The sequence below is a fragment of the Lygodium microphyllum genome, chromosome 13, assembly GCF_053477565.2.
Source record: "Lygodium microphyllum isolate KBCC chromosome 13, Lygodium_microphyllum_v1.1.10, whole genome shotgun sequence".
NCBI classification, from domain to species: domain Eukaryota; kingdom Viridiplantae; phylum Streptophyta; class Polypodiopsida; order Schizaeales; family Lygodiaceae; genus Lygodium; species Lygodium microphyllum.
This window is the reverse complement of record NC_141147.1, coordinates 60821695-60841656: the sequence shown is the minus strand read 5'-3', so window position 1 is coordinate 60841656 and position 19962 is coordinate 60821695. Positions and strand designations below refer to the sequence as shown.

General features: G+C 41.9%; 1 protein-coding gene and 1 long non-coding RNA gene across 4 annotated transcripts in view; one reads left to right on the top strand and one right to left on the bottom strand.

Moving 5' to 3' along the window:
- Window positions 1-5731: 5731 nt before the first annotated feature.
- LOC148026680 (uncharacterized) lies at window positions 5732-7435 on the top strand. Its single transcript, XR_015692867.1, has 3 exons — window positions 5732-5841; window positions 5957-6109; window positions 6445-7435. It is a non-coding gene; the product is annotated as an uncharacterized LOC148026680 (long non-coding RNA).
- Window positions 5808-19962, bottom strand: part of LOC148026679 (uncharacterized) — a 107423-nt gene continuing 93268 nt past the window's right edge. For 2 of the 3 annotated variants that reach the window (XM_087691147.1, XM_087691148.1), the window contains 4 exons: window positions 15445-15525; window positions 6888-6998; window positions 6657-6797; window positions 5808-6052 (listed from right to left, as the gene is read on the bottom strand). In XM_087691147.1, the coding sequence (XP_087547273.1) occupies window positions 5963-6052; window positions 6657-6797; window positions 6888-6998; window positions 15445-15525 (423 nt within the window). In that variant the 3' untranslated portion in view covers window positions 5808-5962. Of the gene's footprint in view, window positions 6053-6656; window positions 6798-6887; window positions 6999-15444; window positions 15526-19962 lie in introns of those variants that run through there. The other variant, XR_015692866.1, reaches the window with a different exon arrangement.

Sequence of the window (19962 nt, the reverse complement as noted above, 5' to 3'; positions counted from 1 at the left end):
AAAGCTCCACCTTTAAATTCATACTCACATAATAACACTATATGCAAGTTAATGGATCTCAATGTAGAGCTCCTTTACATATTTTCACTCAAGTCCACGTCTTATCATTTTGGAACTTTGCTATTTGTGGCTAACATGAAACCTTACTATTTGTTAACACGTGCAAGCTTGTTGTTTACTAATGTACATAATATTACCTATGCATTGCACAAGAATTTAATGTTTGCTTCATATGTTAAGTTTAGCAAAATCTAAATCAAATAATCAAATAAATTTTTCATAAGTCTACTATCAAATTAAAAAACTACAATGAAGTCAACATTTTTGTTTATAAAAAATATGTTACTATCATGTAAGTTTTCCCCTACACTTAAACAGACCTACTTGAAGAATAAATTCATCAAATAAGGTTCTAACTATCCTCCAAGTTTCTCCCTACTCCTATGCAAGCCTACTCAAAATTAAAATTATCAAGTGAAGTTGTTTCTATCTTCTAAGTTCCTCCTTACTTTGAAACAGGTCTACTTGGAAAATAAATTCATCAAGTAAAGTTGTTGCTATCATCTAAGTGCCCCTACTCCTAAACAAGTCTTATTGAAGAATAAGTTCATCAATTAAAGTTGTTTCGAATCTCTATTTTTTCTTTTCTAAATAGTTACAATATTCATTTCAAAAGAAAATTAATTATACATTTAAATAATTTTAATTAAATTGGTATTTTAATTATTATTAATTTTTAACATATTTATTTTATAAGTAAAATACAAATTCAAAAAATAATTATTTATTGATGTTATATGATAAAATTTTTACTAATTATTCTTATTTTTAAAGCTTATTAATCCCTTAAGAGATCATTAAGCTATATTATGTGATTAAGTAGTTTATTATAAAATAGTAATTTTTTAAAAACCATTATCTTCATAGTTTCTTAGCTTAAAGACAAGTCAAACATGACAAGCATAATACAACCCCTATTTTGTTAGGGGAATATTCTTTCATACAAGAAATGTCTCCTTTCATACACAATATTAGTATGAAAGATTTTTCGTATGAAAGAATTTTGTCTCACTAATCATTTTCTTAATCCAATACAATAATCAACATATTTCTTGACATGTCCCCATATCATATCCCATATTTTTCGGACCATTGCATAATAGTATTGTATCTTTTGTATTATATGAATCTTGTATCTGCATTAATGGAACCTAGAACCCTGACTCTAATAAATGAAACTTGAAAACTGACGAGAGAACTCATTCTTGTATATTCAACTTTTTGAGTTCAAGCTTTCTTCTTTATTTCTTATCTCCACCATTGCTAATAAGAAAGAGAGAGAGTGAGAGAGTGAGAGAGAGAGTGAGAGAGTGAGAGTATGAAGGGCTTGGATAGTGAAGTTCTCTCTCTTGTATCCATTCTTTTCTTTCTCTTGTTCTTTTCCTTCATGCATTGTGCGCATCTCAAGGCATCCATATTTGTTTCAGCTTTTTTGAGAGATAGAGGGAGAGAGTGAGGGACCACAAAGAAGAAGCCTGTACTCCTCTTTTGTTTGTCTACATTCTCTTGGCAATTTGAGGGAAGCAATTGTATCAAATTAAAGGCTTGGTTTGCGGAAAAAGCATTTGTAAGGATCATGCAACCATCTACTTCTCCCTTTCAATGTGGACTAAAAAAAGAAGATGAGTAATAGGTGAGCCTACTACAACTTTGAGTCTTCATTTTTTCTTCTCACATGGAGAGAGAGAGAGAGAGAGAGAGAGAGAGAGAGAGAGAGAGAGAGAGAGAGAGAGAGAGAGAGAGAGAGAGAGAGAGAGAGAGAGAGAGAGAGAGAGAGAGAGAGAGAGAGAGAGAGAGAGAGAGAGAGAGAGAGAGAGAGAGAGAGAGAGAGAGATTGGCTAGAGCTTGGAATGCAAGCGAATTAGGTGATAGATAGTGAATCAAGGCTAGTTGAACTCTTGAAGGAATAAGAGCTCCATCCCATGTCCCATTGTTTAGCACTCATATAGGTCAACAGTATTGCATGAATTAGTAAATGAGCATTTCCTGTATCACCGAGAGCATTTCTTATATCCCTAAGAAAATCAAAGTTCTTATCTTGATAGGTCACTAATATTTGGATGATGAAATGATCAATTAGTTCACTTTGATGTTTAATGTAAGCATGGAATGGACTCTTAAGTAGTTATAGATCTTCAATTGTAATGCCATCTATCCTTGGTTGGGAAAAAGGTACATGTGCCTTCCTTATTTTATTATTCTACCATCCTATCAAAAATGTAATGCCATCTATCCTTGGTTGGGAAAAAGGTACATGTGTCTTATTTTCTTATTCTACCATCCTACAAAAATAAGATATTGTATTGGGGTTCATAGGTGATGGCAGCCTTGTTGTGTGCTTGTGGTAATAGGGGACAAGGCAAGTCTGGTGAAGGAAGAATCTATGTGTTTTTTAATGGGATTTTATGAATAGGCATGTTTGGAATAATCAATCAATCATTAAAAACAAGGCATTCAACTCGATGACATCCAAGTTTCATACATCTATAAGAAACCCTTTGATCTTTGTGAAGATTTTGGCTTGTGCTCATCAATGCACAAAGGAAATCTTTTCAACCAAAAGAACCTGCTTGAAGTTCCTTTAGACAAGCAAGCAAAGTCTAGATTATATTGTTCAAGATAGACAAGAGTACACTAGTAAGTGATAGTACTTACAAATGAGAATTGAGATGAGGAAACACTCAAATGTACAAATGGACTAGGGTAATGAAGAACTAAAAGAAAATGCAACAATTGTCTACAAAGCCAAACAAAGAACTCCCTATAGCTACACACTAATTAGATCTTTCATAAGGTAATGAGTTGAAAATCTATTATAATACTCTCAATGCTCTTTCATTTGCTTTCCTAGTGTAAGACATGAGTTGGATTACATGATCGTATAGTTAATTAAGGTGTGCTCAAGTGGGTTATGATCACTCCTAAACTTTAGCTATCTAGCTATCCTAATTAAAGTGATAGGACACCTTGATTTGGTGGAGACATAACTTTTGATATGTAGCTCTAATATTTGGATGATCAAGGAATCTAACTACATTTACAAGAGTTGAACTTCCCAAATATCTAATAGTAGAAGATTTTGGAGTCTCCAAAAATTTTATTAGTCTAAGTGAAACTAAATTGTTATAGCATGCAAAGTGCTAATTCACATGCTAATTAAAGTTGAGTTATTCGAAAAATGAAAGACTAAACATTAAATGAGACATGATTTCTACATTTAGCTGTGTCATAGCCATGAGTAGATTGGTTGGATACCCTAATTTGGTAGAGCCATTACTTTTGATCTTTAAGTAGAACCAAGCAATCGGTCTCCATTGAGTGATCTACAATTTGTTTGTCTTACCTTTGGAATGAGGTGAATCAATCCCTCAAATACTCTCTAGCATGTCTCCTAATGCCATGTATCTCCTAAAAAAGTGTGATAATGCTTCTATAGATAGTATCCCAGTAACTCAAGAAAAAGGTCATGTCTAAGGCATCCTCCCCATGGCACATGTCTAAAAGCAAAAAGGCCTCTCAAGCTCCTTGACTACTATGGAAGTAGGCACATAATGCCTACTCATCTTGTCCATGATCGCCATCTTAGTGCTCTGTCTTACCACCTCCATCCCTGATATCTTAGGGGTTTGCTTGTGGATCCCAACAAGGCCTTGTGATACTTTGTAGCTAACTACCCCACTTCTCAAGGGCCCTATGCTATGGATCCAATAACTCTCTTAAGTCTCCCTACTCCATGTTTCAAATGTATTGGCTCCACAATGCAAAAGAATTTCCACTAGATATCTCCAATGTCAGTCTAGAATGAAACCTATACTCTAATCTAGCTTCCTTTATCATGTCTATCTAAGTCAAGCAACATGCATCCTCTTAGCCACCCACCTATAGCTTGGGCATGTGTCCTTACTCTGAATGTAACCCAAGTTAATCTAACAATTCTCTCCTCTCTGAACAAGATGTTGATCTCCTAAAGGCCCTCATCCAAGTGGCTAGCTATACCAATAACTGAAAAAGATCTAACCCCCCAAATCCGTGCAATTAACTCTCCAATATCACCACCATAATACAAATGGTATGGTATCTCCGCACTAAAGTGGAGTCCTCTTAATCCTTTCGAGGAGAACCAACGTGATTAATATCTAGTATAAGAAAGTAGTGCCAAGAATGATACCACTAGGCCTTCTCTATCACAAGCCTAGTCATCCACATGAAACCTATTGATCCTAGAAAATATTGTCAACTATTTTATTGGTTTCCATGTTTGAGTAGAATCAATCATTATATCAATAAATATATATCTTCAACCTATTTCTAGCAATGTCATATTCAACTTGGGCCTATTGCCACTTCCACCAACATACTCCCTCAAGTCATGTCCATTCACATCTAACATTGACGATGCCTTCGAATCAAAGGACAAATGCTACACATGTAATCATTCCTAATTCATCTTGGAAAGTTCAACGATAACTATATTCTCATAAACAAGCTAGCTTCTAACATCGATGTTTATTTATTTCATTAACCATTCATTTTAAAAGATAGATTTCAATATCCTTATAAAATTTCAAAGCAATTCAATAAAGACTAATGTGTGGGAGACAAGGGGGATGACTTGACACTCAACTATCTTTCCCCTATAGTCATTTTCTTTATTGTTTTTCACATGGAAGGTATGGTGGGTGAAGCACCACGATCCAAAGGAAAATAGAGCTACATGATAGTTTGAATCAAGCACAGAGACATGGCTTCAAAAACAATGGTATAATTATGATATCTTTTGCTAAACATACCTTGATTTAACTTACGTAATGAATCTTGATTGTTTATAAGATATTAACAAGAGTAACTACGTATAATGATCAATTCTCAAGTAAACTAATCCATAGATGCATAGAAGTTTGCAAATTCAAGGTGTCAACTTAGCTCTCACGCTTCATTTTGAAAGCATGTCATAAGGATCAATTATAATATTGTCCCCTTGTTAAATATGGATGGGATATACACAAGACTTCTATGTCCATATTCATGTGAAGTGTTGTAGATGTGTTCCACCCATAAACAAACAAAATATTTGGTAGAATCTGAGTTGCTCTTGATTTCAATGTGTAGTCAATTACTATAATACAAGACTTCTATATCCATATTCATGGTGTTATAGATGTGTTCCAACCATTATCAATCAAAATATTTGGTAGAATCTAAGTCGTTCTTGATTTTAATGTGTGGGCAATTCCTTTAATATGCAATTTTTTCAATTAGGCAAAAGAAAGAAAGGTGATATCAAAATATGGAGGGAGCTAGAAAAGCAAAGCCTTTGATAAAGTTCCATCACATGGCCAAGAAGCATTTAATGAAGTTTTTCAAGAATTAAAACCAAGGGCAATTGTTAATAGTTCAACTAGAGCACCACCAAAAAGAGAAAAGCTATGATGTGATGCATAAATAAACGCACCATGATTCTTGGTAGTTCCAAAATCAATATACAGTTTCCTTTTAGAAAGGAAAAAGGGAAAGGGAAACAAAATGAGGTGGCCAAAGATGTTTAGGAGTATCAAGATAAAAATTTCATTTGGGAACGCCCTCTTAGTGACTGGTGTTCCCTGCAGCCTGGTATTATGGAGATGGTGGATCAGATTCTCGTTCTATGGGATTATCGTGTAAGCCTTGCGTACTGATGTCGCAAGCTCTCCACAACACGACCTGTGGAAGAGACCGTCCCACAGATACAACAAATCATGCAGTAGCTCGTCTACAAAACGATGATACAAGAAATCTTTTGGAGTAAGTCTACCATAGCGTCGATTCAAGACACCGCATCATGCGCTACTGCCAGCCTAGTAACACCCGAGCTCCTAAAGAGAACCACTGTATTGAGACAAGCACTCATGTCGTGCAGCTGCAGCTAGTCTAGTAAAGCATTGACGTTGGAAGACAAGGCTTTCCTCAATTTCTGAATCTCGTCCGCTTCATTCTCCTCACCATCAAAGCCAACCTGCATAGTTATGCACAGTTATCAAAACACGCTTGCACCAAGTTCCCGCCTCTTAAGGTAAACACCACACAGTAAAACAGTTGTTGTTATCGATTTTTAACTGCATAATTTCAAGCCCCTTTCTTCAGGACAGTAGGAGTACGAGAGTGTAATGATGCCATCAGGTTTATAAAATTTTTAATCGACGTAATACCGAAGATAAAGGTAGTCAAGTGGAGAATTGGCACAGGAGTGTCAAGTGCATACAGCGAGGCAAGTGCAGGTTGTGAACCTACAAATAAGCAGTCCCACAATCAAGCCTAGATGCGTGATTAATAGGCAGTTCGATAAGGTGTCCTGTGAGTGCAAGAGTGCTGGAAGTGACTGTAGATGTGCTAATAGCAAGTGTGCAGGGCTCTATTGAACATGTGCTGGGTTGCCTTCTGGTCGTGTTCAGCTGAAAAGCGTGTTTTAGCTCAACAGGTTCTGCATCATCCATCTCTCAACTTTACTATTTGCTAATCTTTAGCCACACTTTTGTGCACATCCTATACAGAATCATGTTCTCACACATTGCAATTGCTCTTTTCATGAAAATTTGAAGAAAGGGACCAAAAACACTCACCAGTCTGAAGATGCTTGCAGCACCATTACTCCCAGATGAAACAACAATTGGGGATGTTTGACAAAACAGTAGACATGACAATTTCCTGTCTTCTTTGTATACAATTGTCGGCTTTACTGCTGAAACGGACAGGTCCCATATCTGCAGATGCAGTAAAGATGATATTGCCCTATCAATGCAATCTTACTGGATTCTCTAGCATAGAGTTACTTAGTAAATATGCAATCTCACCTCCAAGCGTCCATCATCAGACACTGTCCCAAATACACAAGAATTGGTTAAAGACCAGCGCAAATCTTGCAAACACTGAGTTGCAGATTGGAAAACCAAAAGGCAGGTATCCTACAAGAATACAAATTTTGCGGATCAGTCATTGAAACTCTTTCAACTGCAAACAAAGAAAATCTTGATTCTGAACAATGATTTGCCGGTGACATTAAAAACAGAAATGAGGTCATTTATCCTACTTATTCCATGTGACTCACAATCTATTATCTCACATTTAGTATATGCTAGAAACATTTAACAGTAGTGGACAACCATAAATTAAGTTTTCCACTCCTCATTTGAGGGAAAAATTGGTCCCTGGCAGTAATGAACACTTGAATTGCTATAGTCTTTCTTAAAGAGATTTGTCTCAAAACCCTTGAATTCTGAACCTTTTCTTGATAAGGGTTGACCTGCAGAGCTGAGAGGCTTAACCTTCTTAACCCTATGTCTGCCCATGCTTCATATCATCCCTCTTCCTTCCTAGGTATGGTCCCTAGTGGTAACGAACACTCGAAATGCAATAGTCTTTCTTAAAGAGATTTACCTCAAAACCCTTGAATTTTGAACCTTTTCTGAAAGGGTTGACCTGCAGAGCTCAGAGGCTATTTCCTTCACCCTACATCTACCCCGGTTTGTATCATCACTCTTCCTTCCCATGTTCTTGTTGAGCTACCTGACTTTGCCTCCTAAATTATCATAGTTTTGTGGCAATTTTCTAGCTCATTAAAAAGTTCCAAAAAAGGATTTATTATTTCTATACAACACCACGATTTTTTTGGCTCCGACATGTTCTCTAAAAGGGACCCACATGCAAAACACATTCATCCCTCATTGCACACCCTGTCCCATCATCATCATCATCATCACTCTACCTCTCCTTGTGCCTCCGCTGCGGCTGCCCTACTATAGCCCCTATTCACCCAAAGGATCTGCCCCTGCTGCCTGACCAGCCTACTGATGTGTCTTCACTGCTGCCACCCAGCCCCTAGAGGCCTTCTACCATCTGCTTTTTCTGATCCACCTACTACCGTCAGCTTCCCGCCTGGCACACGGCACTTCCCCAGCTGCATTTTCATGTCTTGGTGCCACCATCAACTGCCAGACATCCTCTGATCATCTGTTGCCTGAGTTTTCAGCATTCTGCTGCTCTGAAGAGCGGTCGACATCATGCTTCCTCCTGACTACTATTGGCAGGTTATACATGCTGTATTCAGTTGTTCCATCCCCAAAGGTTGCTACATTTCCACGTCCACCTTGCTGCTTTGCTGTCTTCAGCCATCTAGATCAGTCTTCTACTGTGACATTGGTGGTTTTCTACATTCCGGATCAGTACATGGAGGATGACTCTCTTTGATACTCTTCCTCAGCCCACTCCCATGTTAAGCTAAAAGGATGCATTACACATTAAATCTTCATTTGCTCATTAAAACAGCCCCAAAACTTGAAGACTACCAATGTTTCTGTGTCCCATGAACAAACACCCAAACTTTGGGCGGATCCACATCTATAAATAGGAGGCTGCACAGCCATTTCTCTCCATTCCTGTTTGCAGATTTCAGCCATCAGCTCTCCATCCAGTGGCTGCCCAGCCCACCATTGCTAGAAATCAAGCTCACCGTCAGTGTGTCTTCATCTATGACCGACATCTATGACAGCTAGTGTGTACAGCTGTCTACATGTGACTACATTAAATAAGTCAGGTTAGTAGTCAGTCAGTGACCTGACTAGAGTTAGTCTGTCTAGTCTACATTTACACTAGGTCACTTTATCTTGTAGTGTGTGTGCTTTTCAGTTTAGTGTGTGGAAATGAAGGAATGAGCTTGAGAGCCTGAAGGCTCATGGATATGGTGTTTTCCCTATCTCTCTCTCTCCTCTTTGAACATGGTATCAGAGCATTGCCAGGTTGAGCTCTCTGGAGCAGGAGGGAGCCAAGAAGACTTGAAGAAGCTGAAGAACAAGGTTTTTTGAAAATAAGAGCAGGCTGCCATTACTCTGTCAAGGTATGCATTTGCTCATCTTGGACTCCATGCTTTATCACAGTGGTTGAGGCCTTTCTGGGAGCCTTGGTGGGCATTTTTTAGCATCTGCAAGTGGTCATTGAGCCTCATGATGAGGAGGACCAGCTGACAACAAGGCCTGGAATTCTGCGTGATCTGCGCCTACTGATCTGGGTGGACAGCAACCTGTCAATCTTCAGTGGGGCACCTGGACAAGATTCATAGAGCATGTATGCTCACTATTGAAGGTATCTGAAGTGTACAAGAAGTAAATGCTTGTGTGGGAGCTCTGTTATGAGCTGGAGTAACAGACACAAACCTGTAATTAGTTCTGAACTGCTGTAAACATGAATGAACAGCATGCATTCAGTCATTACTGACACACAGGAGCCTTGTACTACACTCAGAAGGCATCTTTGGAGTACAAGAATGTGTCAAAGCATGTATACATTGGATCAAATGTCTTGGAGCTGAGATCTCTTGCTCAGAATACTTAGATCTGAAAATCATTGACAGGCTGAAAACTGTCATACACAGTCAATGACAAGTATTGTGCATTACTGAAGCAATACAGGTCATCTTGGGGGTTCCATCATCTATATGAACTGGCCTATACATGCTGAATGTATGGAGAATTGAAGCAAGCAATGAGCATCATTGAAAACTGAATTCTGAAGCTGAAGTAAATGCAGTTACACTGTCCTGGTTAATTACAAACAGCTCATGAAGTTTATGCCATTGGTCAATGAAGACAGGTTATCTATGCCTACTCAGATGCTCATGTATTGAACTTGCCACTACAAAGTAAATGTATGACATGGTCGGAAGGCATTTTGGAGCTGCTTGGAGCTTGGTATGCTGAATTTTGGTTGACTGCAACCTGCAACTAGATTTGTTGACACTTGTATGTGCTGGTTATGCACTGTTCTGTACCTCTATGCTCATGTCTTGACTGCCAAATGTACTAGCAGCTACCTGGGAGATTTTGGAACATGTATGACATGATTACCACTCAGTTTTGAATTTGAAATTGCTGCTGGTTACTCACAGTTTACAGTTTTCAGACTGCATGTATGTACCCTGGCAGTGAGGTTACAGAAGCTTAAGCTGAAGCAAACACATAGCTTATGTATTGACAGTTATATCTACAGTTGAGACCACTTGTTTGTGGGTTTTTTTGGGGTGTCAGTGGGCTGAAATACCCTGGTTTTTTTCTGCAATTTAGTGCAGAAAACTGTCATAAACTGTTACAGACTGAACTTAGTCAATCATACTTATTGGTCTGCAGGAAGTCAGGCACTTAATAGACAGTCTATTGCATCATGGCTAATGCACATGGGACTGACAATATCACTCAGATAGTTGGAGAGAAGTTGGATAATAAGAACTTTGCATTATGGAAATTCAGAATGAAAAACTTTCTGGTTGGCAGAGGTTATTGGGATCTATGTACAGGAGATGAAGTTGCTCATGAGTTGCCTGCACACAATCCAACAAATAAACAGAAAAGAGCCTACAGGCTATGGAATGAAAGAGCATGCAAGGTGCTGCATTGGTTTTCTTTATGTATATCTGATGCTATGGTAATTCAAATCACTGGATGTGAGACTCCGAAGGATGCTTGGAACATACTGATGAAAAATTATGGAACCATGACACATGCAAGGAAGATCCAGTTGAAACAGCAGTTCAACAACATGTCTAGGAATGGCAAGAGCATCCAGGCGTATACCACGGAGATTAAGTCCATAGCTGATCAACTTGCTACTATTGGCTCAAGTGTATCAGAAGATGATATGATTGCTGTTGCTTTGAATGGCTTAGGCAAAGAGTACAAAGCTTTTGACACTTCCATTTCTGTCAGAGAAGAGCCCCTTAGCTGGGAAGAGCTAGTTGCCTTGTTGCTGCATGAGGAAGTCAAACTTGGTTTGAATACAGGTTCCAGTGCATCTCAGAGTAGAGACACTGTGTTATACTCTAGCCAGCGTGGCAGAGGATCTAGAGGTCGTGGTTCATTTCGAGGTCGTGGTGACACTCGTAATGCTTATGGACAGCAGCAGCAGCAGAGTAATTGGCATGGTGCAAATACACAAGGCCAGCGTGGATCTGGTGGGTTTAGAGGCAGGGGGAGATCACCCCGAGATAGAGGTGGTGGATCTGGTTCATGGCAGTCGTCTGATCAGTCCAACAGGGACAAGGACTGCCATTATTGTGGCCAGTATGGGCATATTGCAAATGATAGTTACAAAAAGCAAGGAGATATGAAGGCAAAGGGCAGACAGCATGGACACTATGCATCTTCCAGTGGTGCTCATGATGAGCCAATTGATAGACTCTTTGCCATGCAGCATGTATCTAAAAATGCATCGAGACATGATAGAGATGACAGATGGTACATTGACTCTGGAGCGTCAAACCACATGACACCGCATGGAGAGTGGTTTGATGAGATGGTTGCAGGTACACATGGTCATGTATGTACTGGGGATGACACCCAACATGACATAAAGCATAAAGGGATTGTTTCTCTTATGATGCCTGATGGCAAGAAGAAAGGCCTGCATGATGTATTACATGTACCAACCATAACAAAGAATCTGTTGTCTGTGGATCAAATGGCAGAACAAAATTTGCAAGTGAGGTTCAACAAAGATGGGTGTTTCATTGAGGAGTATGGAAATGGCTGCAAGTTAATTGCCAAGGGCAGACGGGATGGCAGGATGTTTACATTGGATGCGACCATTCCGGGACTCAAGGCAGCCATGTTTGCACATGATGAGAGTGCCATTCGGGATGTAGAGATTTGGCACAAGCGGATTGGACATGTCAATGTACAAAAGCTGAAATCTATGCAGCAGAAAGAAGTAGTACTTGGATTACCTAAATTCAAGTATAATGATTTTGGTCATGTATGCCATGCATGTCAGTTTGGGAAGCAAGCACGGTTTCCTTTCATGAGACATGTAAAAAACAGCACTAGGCCTTTACAGTTGGTGCACTCTGATGTCTGGGGTCCTTCACATAATGCTTCTTTTGGCGGTGCACGGTATTATGTCTCATTTATTGATGATTTCAGCAGGTACACTTGGCTTTATATTTTGAAGCATAAGGATGATATGTTTGATGCATTCAAAGACTTCAAGAAACATGCTGAAAATGAATTGGGCTGTTACATATCATGCTTGAGATCAGATGGAGGAGGTGAATATGTCTCAAACTACTTTGACAGGTATCTAGCTAAACATGGGATCAGAAGACAGCTCACATGCAGTTACACACCACAGCAAAACGGTGTTGCAGAGAGGAAAAACAGGGTTTTGATGGAGTCAGCTAGAGCTATGCTGAATGAAAAATGTCTGCCAAATGGTTATTGGGCTGAAGCAGTGGTGACTGCTGTCTATGTGCTGAATCGAACCCCTACAGCAGGGATTCATGATGTCACTCCGTATGAACGGTTGTATGGTCATAAACCTGACATTTGACACTTGAAGGTATTTGACAGCATTGCATATGTGCATATACCGGATGAGAAGAGGAAGAAATTGGATCCTAAGGCAGTGAAAAGTGTGTTTATTGGATATGCACAGGAACGGAAAGCTTATAAGTGTTATGTACCTTCTACGCATGAGACACTCATAAGCAGAGATGTGGTATTTGATGAGTTAGCATCTTGGTATGGGAATCCTGTTGCAGTGCCTACTGATGGCTCACCCAGTATAAGTCATGCTGAAAATACTCCTGTAGAGAGTACTTCCATGAGTGGTCAGACAAGTGATGTATCATCTACAGTGAGTCCTTGGACAGGACGATTACGGAGTCGCACTACTGCATCCACTGACACGGATATGTCAGTGAGGGGGAGAGCAGATAAGGGAAAAGAAAAGGTTTTTGAAGATGTAACAGGTCCACTCACTACAGGTTATGATTCATCTAGCAGTGACAGCTTAGACAGTGAATTGGGGATTCCGTCTGTTATGACGCCAGGTGCTAGGCAGAGCCGTTATGTGCCGCCTCATGAGAGGCAAGCTCACAGTGAGCCACAACTCAGGAGATCAGAGAGGGTCAGACGACCTGTTGACAGGTATACTTACACTGGATATTCAGCCCATCATTATGCTTATATGACGAAAGTAACAGGTTTTAGAGAACCAAGTAAGTTTGATGAGGCAGTTGCAGATGAGAATTGGCGTGCTGCTATGGATGACGAATATTCAGCTTTGGCTGAAAATGGTACATGGGATTTGGTACAGCTGCCTGAGGGCAAAACACCTATTGGATGCAAGTGGGTGTATAAAGTAAAATGTAAATCAGATGGATCATTGGAAAGATATAAGGCCAGGCTGGTTGCAAAAGGGTATGCGCAGCAGTATGGTCTTGACTATGAGGAGACTTTTAGCCCTGTAGCAAAGATGGCTACAGTTAGAACTATGATTGCTTTGGCAACAGCTAGAGGCTAGAAACTATGGCAGATGGATGTAAAGAATGCATTTCTCAATGGAGAATTACAGGAAGAGGTTTACATGGAACAGCCTGAAGGCTATGTACATCCAGAATTTCCAGCACATGTATGTCGGCTGAAAAAGGCATTATATGGGCTGAAAAAGGCATCCAGAGCATGGAATGCTCGCATCAGCAGTTATTTACAGCAACATGGTTTCCGATTGGGAGATGCTGATCATAGTCTGTTTGTGAAGAAGACAGATAGTGGCTATGTTTTCCTAGTTGTCTATGTTGATGACTTAATCATTACAGGAGATGATGAAAATGGGATTGCAGAAATAAAGACATGTTTATAGGTTAAGTTTAAGGTCAAGGATCTTGGAGAGCTGAAATATTTTTTTGGGATTGAGGTTGTCTCTACACCTCAAGGCATATGGCTGATACAGAAACAGTATGCTCATGACATGTTACAGAAATATGGTATGGCTGATTGCAAGCCTATGGATACGCCTTTGGAGCAGAATGTCAAGCTGTAGATTGATGTTGGGACAGAGATTGAGAATGTTACTATGTACAGACAGATGGTAGGCAGCTTGATCTATCTCACGATCACTAGACCTGACTTGAGTTATGCTGTGGGGCTGATCAAACAGTTCATGCAGAAGCCTCGCAAACCACACTTAGATGCAGTCAGAAGAATTCTGAGATATGTAAAGAGTACCACAGATCATGGGCTGTTTTATGCATATGGGAAACCCCTTGACTTGATGGGGTACACTGATGCTGACTGGGCTGGTTGCACATATGACAGGAGGTCAACCAGTGGCTATGCATTTGGATTGGATAGTAGCATGATAAGTTGGCAGAGTAAGAAACAGCCTACAGTTGCATTGTCTAGTACGGAAGCAGAGTATCGTGGTGCGGCCTTAGCGGCCTGTGAAGCTAAGTGGTTACAGAAGTTGCTGAATGACTTGGGAGTACACTTGGACAACAAAGTCAAGCTGTACTGTGAGAATTTGAGCAGTGTTATGTTAGCAAGCAATCTTGTTTATCATGCAAGATCAAAACACATTGAGGTTCACTACCATTTCATCAGGGAAATGGTTTTAGCAGGATCAGATTGACTTGGAGCATGTGAAGACTGAAGACCAGGTAGCAGACATCTTTACCAAATCACTTGGTAAAGATAAGTTCATTCACTTTAGACAGCTACTTGGAGTGATGCAGATGATTTGAGTTTTGTTTTTGAGCTTGAGAGGGAGTGTTAGAAATCAAGCTCACCGTCAGTGTGTCTTCATCTATGACCGACATCTATGACAGCTAGTGTGTACAGCTGTCTACATGTGACTACATTAAATAAGTCGGGTTAGTAGTCAGTCAGTGACCTGACTAGAGTTAGTCTGTCTAGTCTACATTTACACTAGGTCACTTTATCTTGTAGTGTGTGTGCTTTTCAGTTTAGTGTGTGGAAATGAAGGAATGAGCTTGAGAGCCTGAAGGCTCATGGATATGGTGTTTTCCCTCTCTCTCTCTCTCCTCTTTGAACAACCATGACTGCTCAGCCCACCATGACTGCTACCATGCCCTATTCGGCCCTAGCAACCTTCAACAACCTTGGCCAGATTTTTTCCTCTTAACTGAGACCTCACTATCCAGTTTAACAAAGGAACCCTTGACAAGAAGAGTTTTCAACCCAGTTCCCAAACTATCCCCTTTAAGGCACAAGTAATGCATCTTATATTTACCCGGTCCCCATACCACATGCTGCTGCCACACACCTTGCATTTATTCCATCATGAATATGGAGACTTCTGCCAATCCTACTGTTTGGCACTGACTGTTACACTGAATATGAAGACTGTGCACCATCTCTCTCAGTATTGGGGACTCCTGGAGCCTCCTGTTTTCATGCCCAAAGCTAAAGACACTAATTTACAAAGCATAAGGATGTCTTTACAATTATTCATCAAAAGCACTGTGAATGAAAAAGATCTGCAAACTTATCCACCCTCATAGAACACATTGAAAATCCACCTACAAATATCAGGCATACAACCTAATAAGTTTTCCTTAAACTTCACCTGTTCTTCTTGCCAAAGTCGGACAGTCCAGTCACTACTACAACTCAGAAATAGAGAAGGTAAAAATGGTGACCACCTCACCTAGAAAATAACACAATATGAAAGATCAGTCTACATACTTAGGAATCCTTCACAAGGCTTATTTTATAATTTTACCTCTGGGGGCTTTTACCAAGGAGTTATAATTTGAAACGTAATCTTTCTCAAAGAGCAAAGGATATAAATAATCAGATCTCTGAAAACATTGTAAATGGACCTCATTATCACGAACATATATACACAGACCATATATCTATTTACTAGTGTTGGAAAGAATTTCAAGATGATCACCTCTATGTTTTGACAAACAAGTGTAAACAACATATGAGTGTGTATTAATGAGCTTTCAAGGTAGACCTGTGTTTTACCCTCAAGTAGGGTACTGCAAAGTTATAGCAGACTTGCAACAGTGCAGGTGGTATGAATGTGGCCAAAGGAAAATTTCAGTATCAACAAGTCTTTATCTTTTGTACGGTCTTTAGTGCATGAATTGTGAAGAAATGATAGAACTAAATTGCAACACATCAAAGTCAAAGGAAATTGAAAAAGATGAGACAAGTACAAATGGTAGAGAATTTTTCAGTCACAGATTAAAGATAGCCTTGCGGATTGTGAGAAGAAAGATTGATAACTAGGGAAATCTTGCAACGGTTCATGTTTTATTGCTAGTAACTTTATACAACATATTGGCAGGTGCATCATATGTGATTCAACTAAAATTGGCCTATTCCACTAGAAATTTTGGGAAAGCTAAGTTTATGGATTCCACTAGAAAATTGGCAGCTATGTTTTTGGATTGCCAAGTAAAGTAAAGTAGGTGCGGTAGATTAGTCATGGTTGAAAAACATGGTAACTGTGACCAGAAACTTCATGTGTTTCACAACCGTCTTTCTACAAGTGCCAGGTACATAAGATATAGGTACAATCAGTCTCATGCATATTTGACTTGACATATTCCAAAAACTAAATACGTTCTAGTCATACTTGTGCTATAAAATAGGTATACAAGCTAAATATTATCAGTATCACAATATCAAGTCAGATAACAATAATTAAGTCAGACATTAATGGGAGTTTAGATAGTGTTTTTGGTGAAAACCTTGTGGCTAGAAGTTGCTCACCATGCTACAAACATTCACCAACCACCACTGCTGCCACCACGTCCCTGGCAATTATCTCGGCACCCCTCACCGGTGCTGCTTTCACCAGCCCTCCCCCATGTGTATAGTCTCTGCCCCTCCCGCCTCTTATTCACAGCCTTCTGCATATCTACCTCTCTCACATCTGCATTCTTACATAATCCTCAAAAGCCTCTACAAGGCATGCTAGCTCATCCTCCACGACTACGAGCATTCGCAACTGCCAAACCAGCCTGCTTCTTTTTGTGTTCAGAAGCCTTACACTAGCAACACTCTAAAATATCATGCCCAGGCTCATAAAACTAGGTTAACCATCCCTTGGATTGTATCATTGTCCATCCATCACCACCCTATCCTTTGCCTACACTTCTTCCTGCCACCAGTGTCACCGCATGCAAAGGATGTCTGTCACCTTGCTACCTGTCTGCAAGCTTTTTTGCCCATTACAGCCACTTCCACTCCTTTTCACCACTGGACACTATCATCTCCCTGCCACCCACCCTGCTTCTGCTCGTGTTAGGGAGATCACATACTGTCATAAGTTAGTTCACATACAAACAATGTACCACCTATTCAACTAGAAGCTTCGTGCCTTTCATTAGCATACAAGCCGTAGGCCTTGCATAAATGTACTTTGGCCATAGATGATAGCCTACAGCTTGTAGGCTCTTTAATAAAATCAACACTTCTTTGCTTCTTGCTTTCATAGGAATGAGAGGGGAGGTATAGACAGTTTGGAACTAGAGTACATGCTGGCTATGTGAGGGATAGCTTAAGCCATAAGAAGGCTTCAAACTCTTGAAAGAATAAGAATCCATCAATGCCCCATTGTCAAGCCCAAGTGAGACATGCATAGCCTGATAGGCCTTTGAATTTCAGTGACGTTCTTTGATAGGTGGGTTCAGGGGAGAGATTACTCCTCTGTGGGTGATGAGAAAGCCAGCACTGCCACCTTTCCTAGCTACGATGATACCTAGATCCTTTCCTTTCAGAGATTGGACACCTATTTGACCAGATGTTGGAGAGAGACATGACCTTTGCAAAGGTACTCAGAGGTATCCCCCTCTTGCCTTCAGCGAGGGTGAGTGTCCCTTCAAAGAGGGCTGCAATCTCTTCCTCCAGGCATATTTCGTTACCACTACAATCATTGAGGGCATACAATTACAATTGGGACTTCTATGGTCGAATGTTGTAGGATGGTATGTATCAACTACATTTGATTTTTAAATCCAATTAAACCCTTATAGCTTACTCCAGCGATAGTCAGAAAATACTGTTACAAGTCCTCCAAATGTCAGGGACTATTATGCCTCACTATAGGTAATCACTTGGGCTAATTTATAGAGCCCTCGGAAACACACATTTACGCTCAACCGTCACGTCGCGCTGCTGTCCCCCCGCCCCGATTACGCGCCATCCGACTGATCGCCCGTCCGATCGCCCGCCCGCTGTCCGATCGCTCGCCCTGCCCGACTGTTTGGCCTCCCGCCCCGACTGATCGTGGCCGTCCCATCACTGTTCACGCCTCCCAGTGCTATTCGCGCGCCCTCGCCCAACGTTGTGTAACGGCCGCCTGTCTGCCGTTTCCCCCTCCTGCCTGGCTGTCCCCCTGGTTGGCCGTTCCCCCCCAACCCCCGAGTGCCGCTTTGACGGGAGGCTTGGCCCGCGATCAGGCTGCAACACCACCGCCATTGAAAACAGAGTGCCCCCCCCCCTTTCCTCCTCCCCTCCAGTTGCTCCCTCCCCCTGCAGCAACTCCCCATTCAGCAGCACAGCATCGCAATAGGTAGGTTCTCCCAGAAGGGACGGGCAATGGAAACCTTTGGTCAGACGCCGGCATACTCACCGAGTGCCCCCTAGTCGAACACCTTGCGCGTAGTCCTCTCTGAGGAGCAGCTCTTAGCCGTCCGAGCTAAGGAGCTAGAGCTAATGGAAACAACAATTTATGGTCAGGTAGTAGGGCATTCCCCAGCTAGGGCCCAGCTTCGGGACTGGCTCCACTCCACGCTGAGCATCGGCACGGCGGAGATCATGGAGGCGGTCCTATTAGGCCAAGGGTACTTCATGGTCCGCCTCAGTTCGGCAGACGCAGCTCGCGAACTACTCGCCAGTTCACCATATGCATCCACGAAGGGGGTCATATACATGGTCCCTTGGTACAGTGGCTTCACTGTGGAGGCGTTTGCACTCCACAACAGGTTTCTTCGGCACCCAGTCACCCTCCTCTTCCCCGGCCTGGCAATTGAGTACCGCCAGTTGGTGGAAGACTTTGGGAGGCTCTTCAGCATTGTCCTTCCCGCGTCCTTCGCGGATGCAGTGACAGCAGTAGGGGTCCCAAAGGTACGGGTGGCAATGAAGAAGGTCAAGAATATCCCACAGTTCCTAGAGATTGAGGCAGGCAGGCATTCCTTTAGGCAGCAGGTCATTGTGACTGGGCAACCAGGGCAACGCTTGCGCTGCCACGACTTTGGGCATTAGGCAATAGTCTGTACAAGGTTTGGAGCCAAGGCGGCTCCGCCCATAGGTCCGCAAGTGGACGCTGACGGTTTCACAAGGGTCCAGAGGCGACAGAGAGGGAGACGACAAGGGGGGGCGCAGCCAACCCCTCAGGCCTAGCCTCGTCAGCAGGGTGATGGCGAACGAGCGCCCCCCTTTCGGCAGAGCACTCCACAGCCCCCCCCTATCCGCCCCACCTGACAGGATCGATCCCCCCCATTTTCTCCACATGAGCCACAGACTACCTCGCTAGAGCCCCCACATGCCCCTCACCCACACCACGCCCCCCCCACCCCACCCCCCCCTCCCTCCACTGACCTTGGCCCACAGCCCCCCCTTGCCAGGGCTACCACCCCCTCCCCACACCCACCATGCATCTCTAGCCATCCCACCATAGCTCGATCCACTCCACCCCCATCACCCCCCCTACCGAGCACCCCCCCTGATCTGCACCCAGGTCAAGTGAGCCCCCCAGACCCACTCCCCCTCCTCCCACAGGAGGTGATGAGCCACACACACCTACCTCCTCTGCACACCAGCAGTCCCCTCCCGTCCACACAGCCACTAGCTCATCTGCCCCTGCCACCCGCCATACTTTCCTGAGACAGGCACAGCTGCTGCCACAAGAGTTTTTTCGCAGTGGACCATGGTTTTACCTGCGAGTTGCAGAGCGCGGAGTGTTTCCACTACCTCTAGAGGTGGGGATCTTCGTGGTTCGTAAGTCAAGGAGGGGTAAGGTCCACCTACTTGCACCACCGGATGGACCAAACTACGCTTTCTTTTTTTCAATCATCCTTCTCAGAAGAGTGGACGACTATACAGATTGAGGAGGAATTGAAAGGTC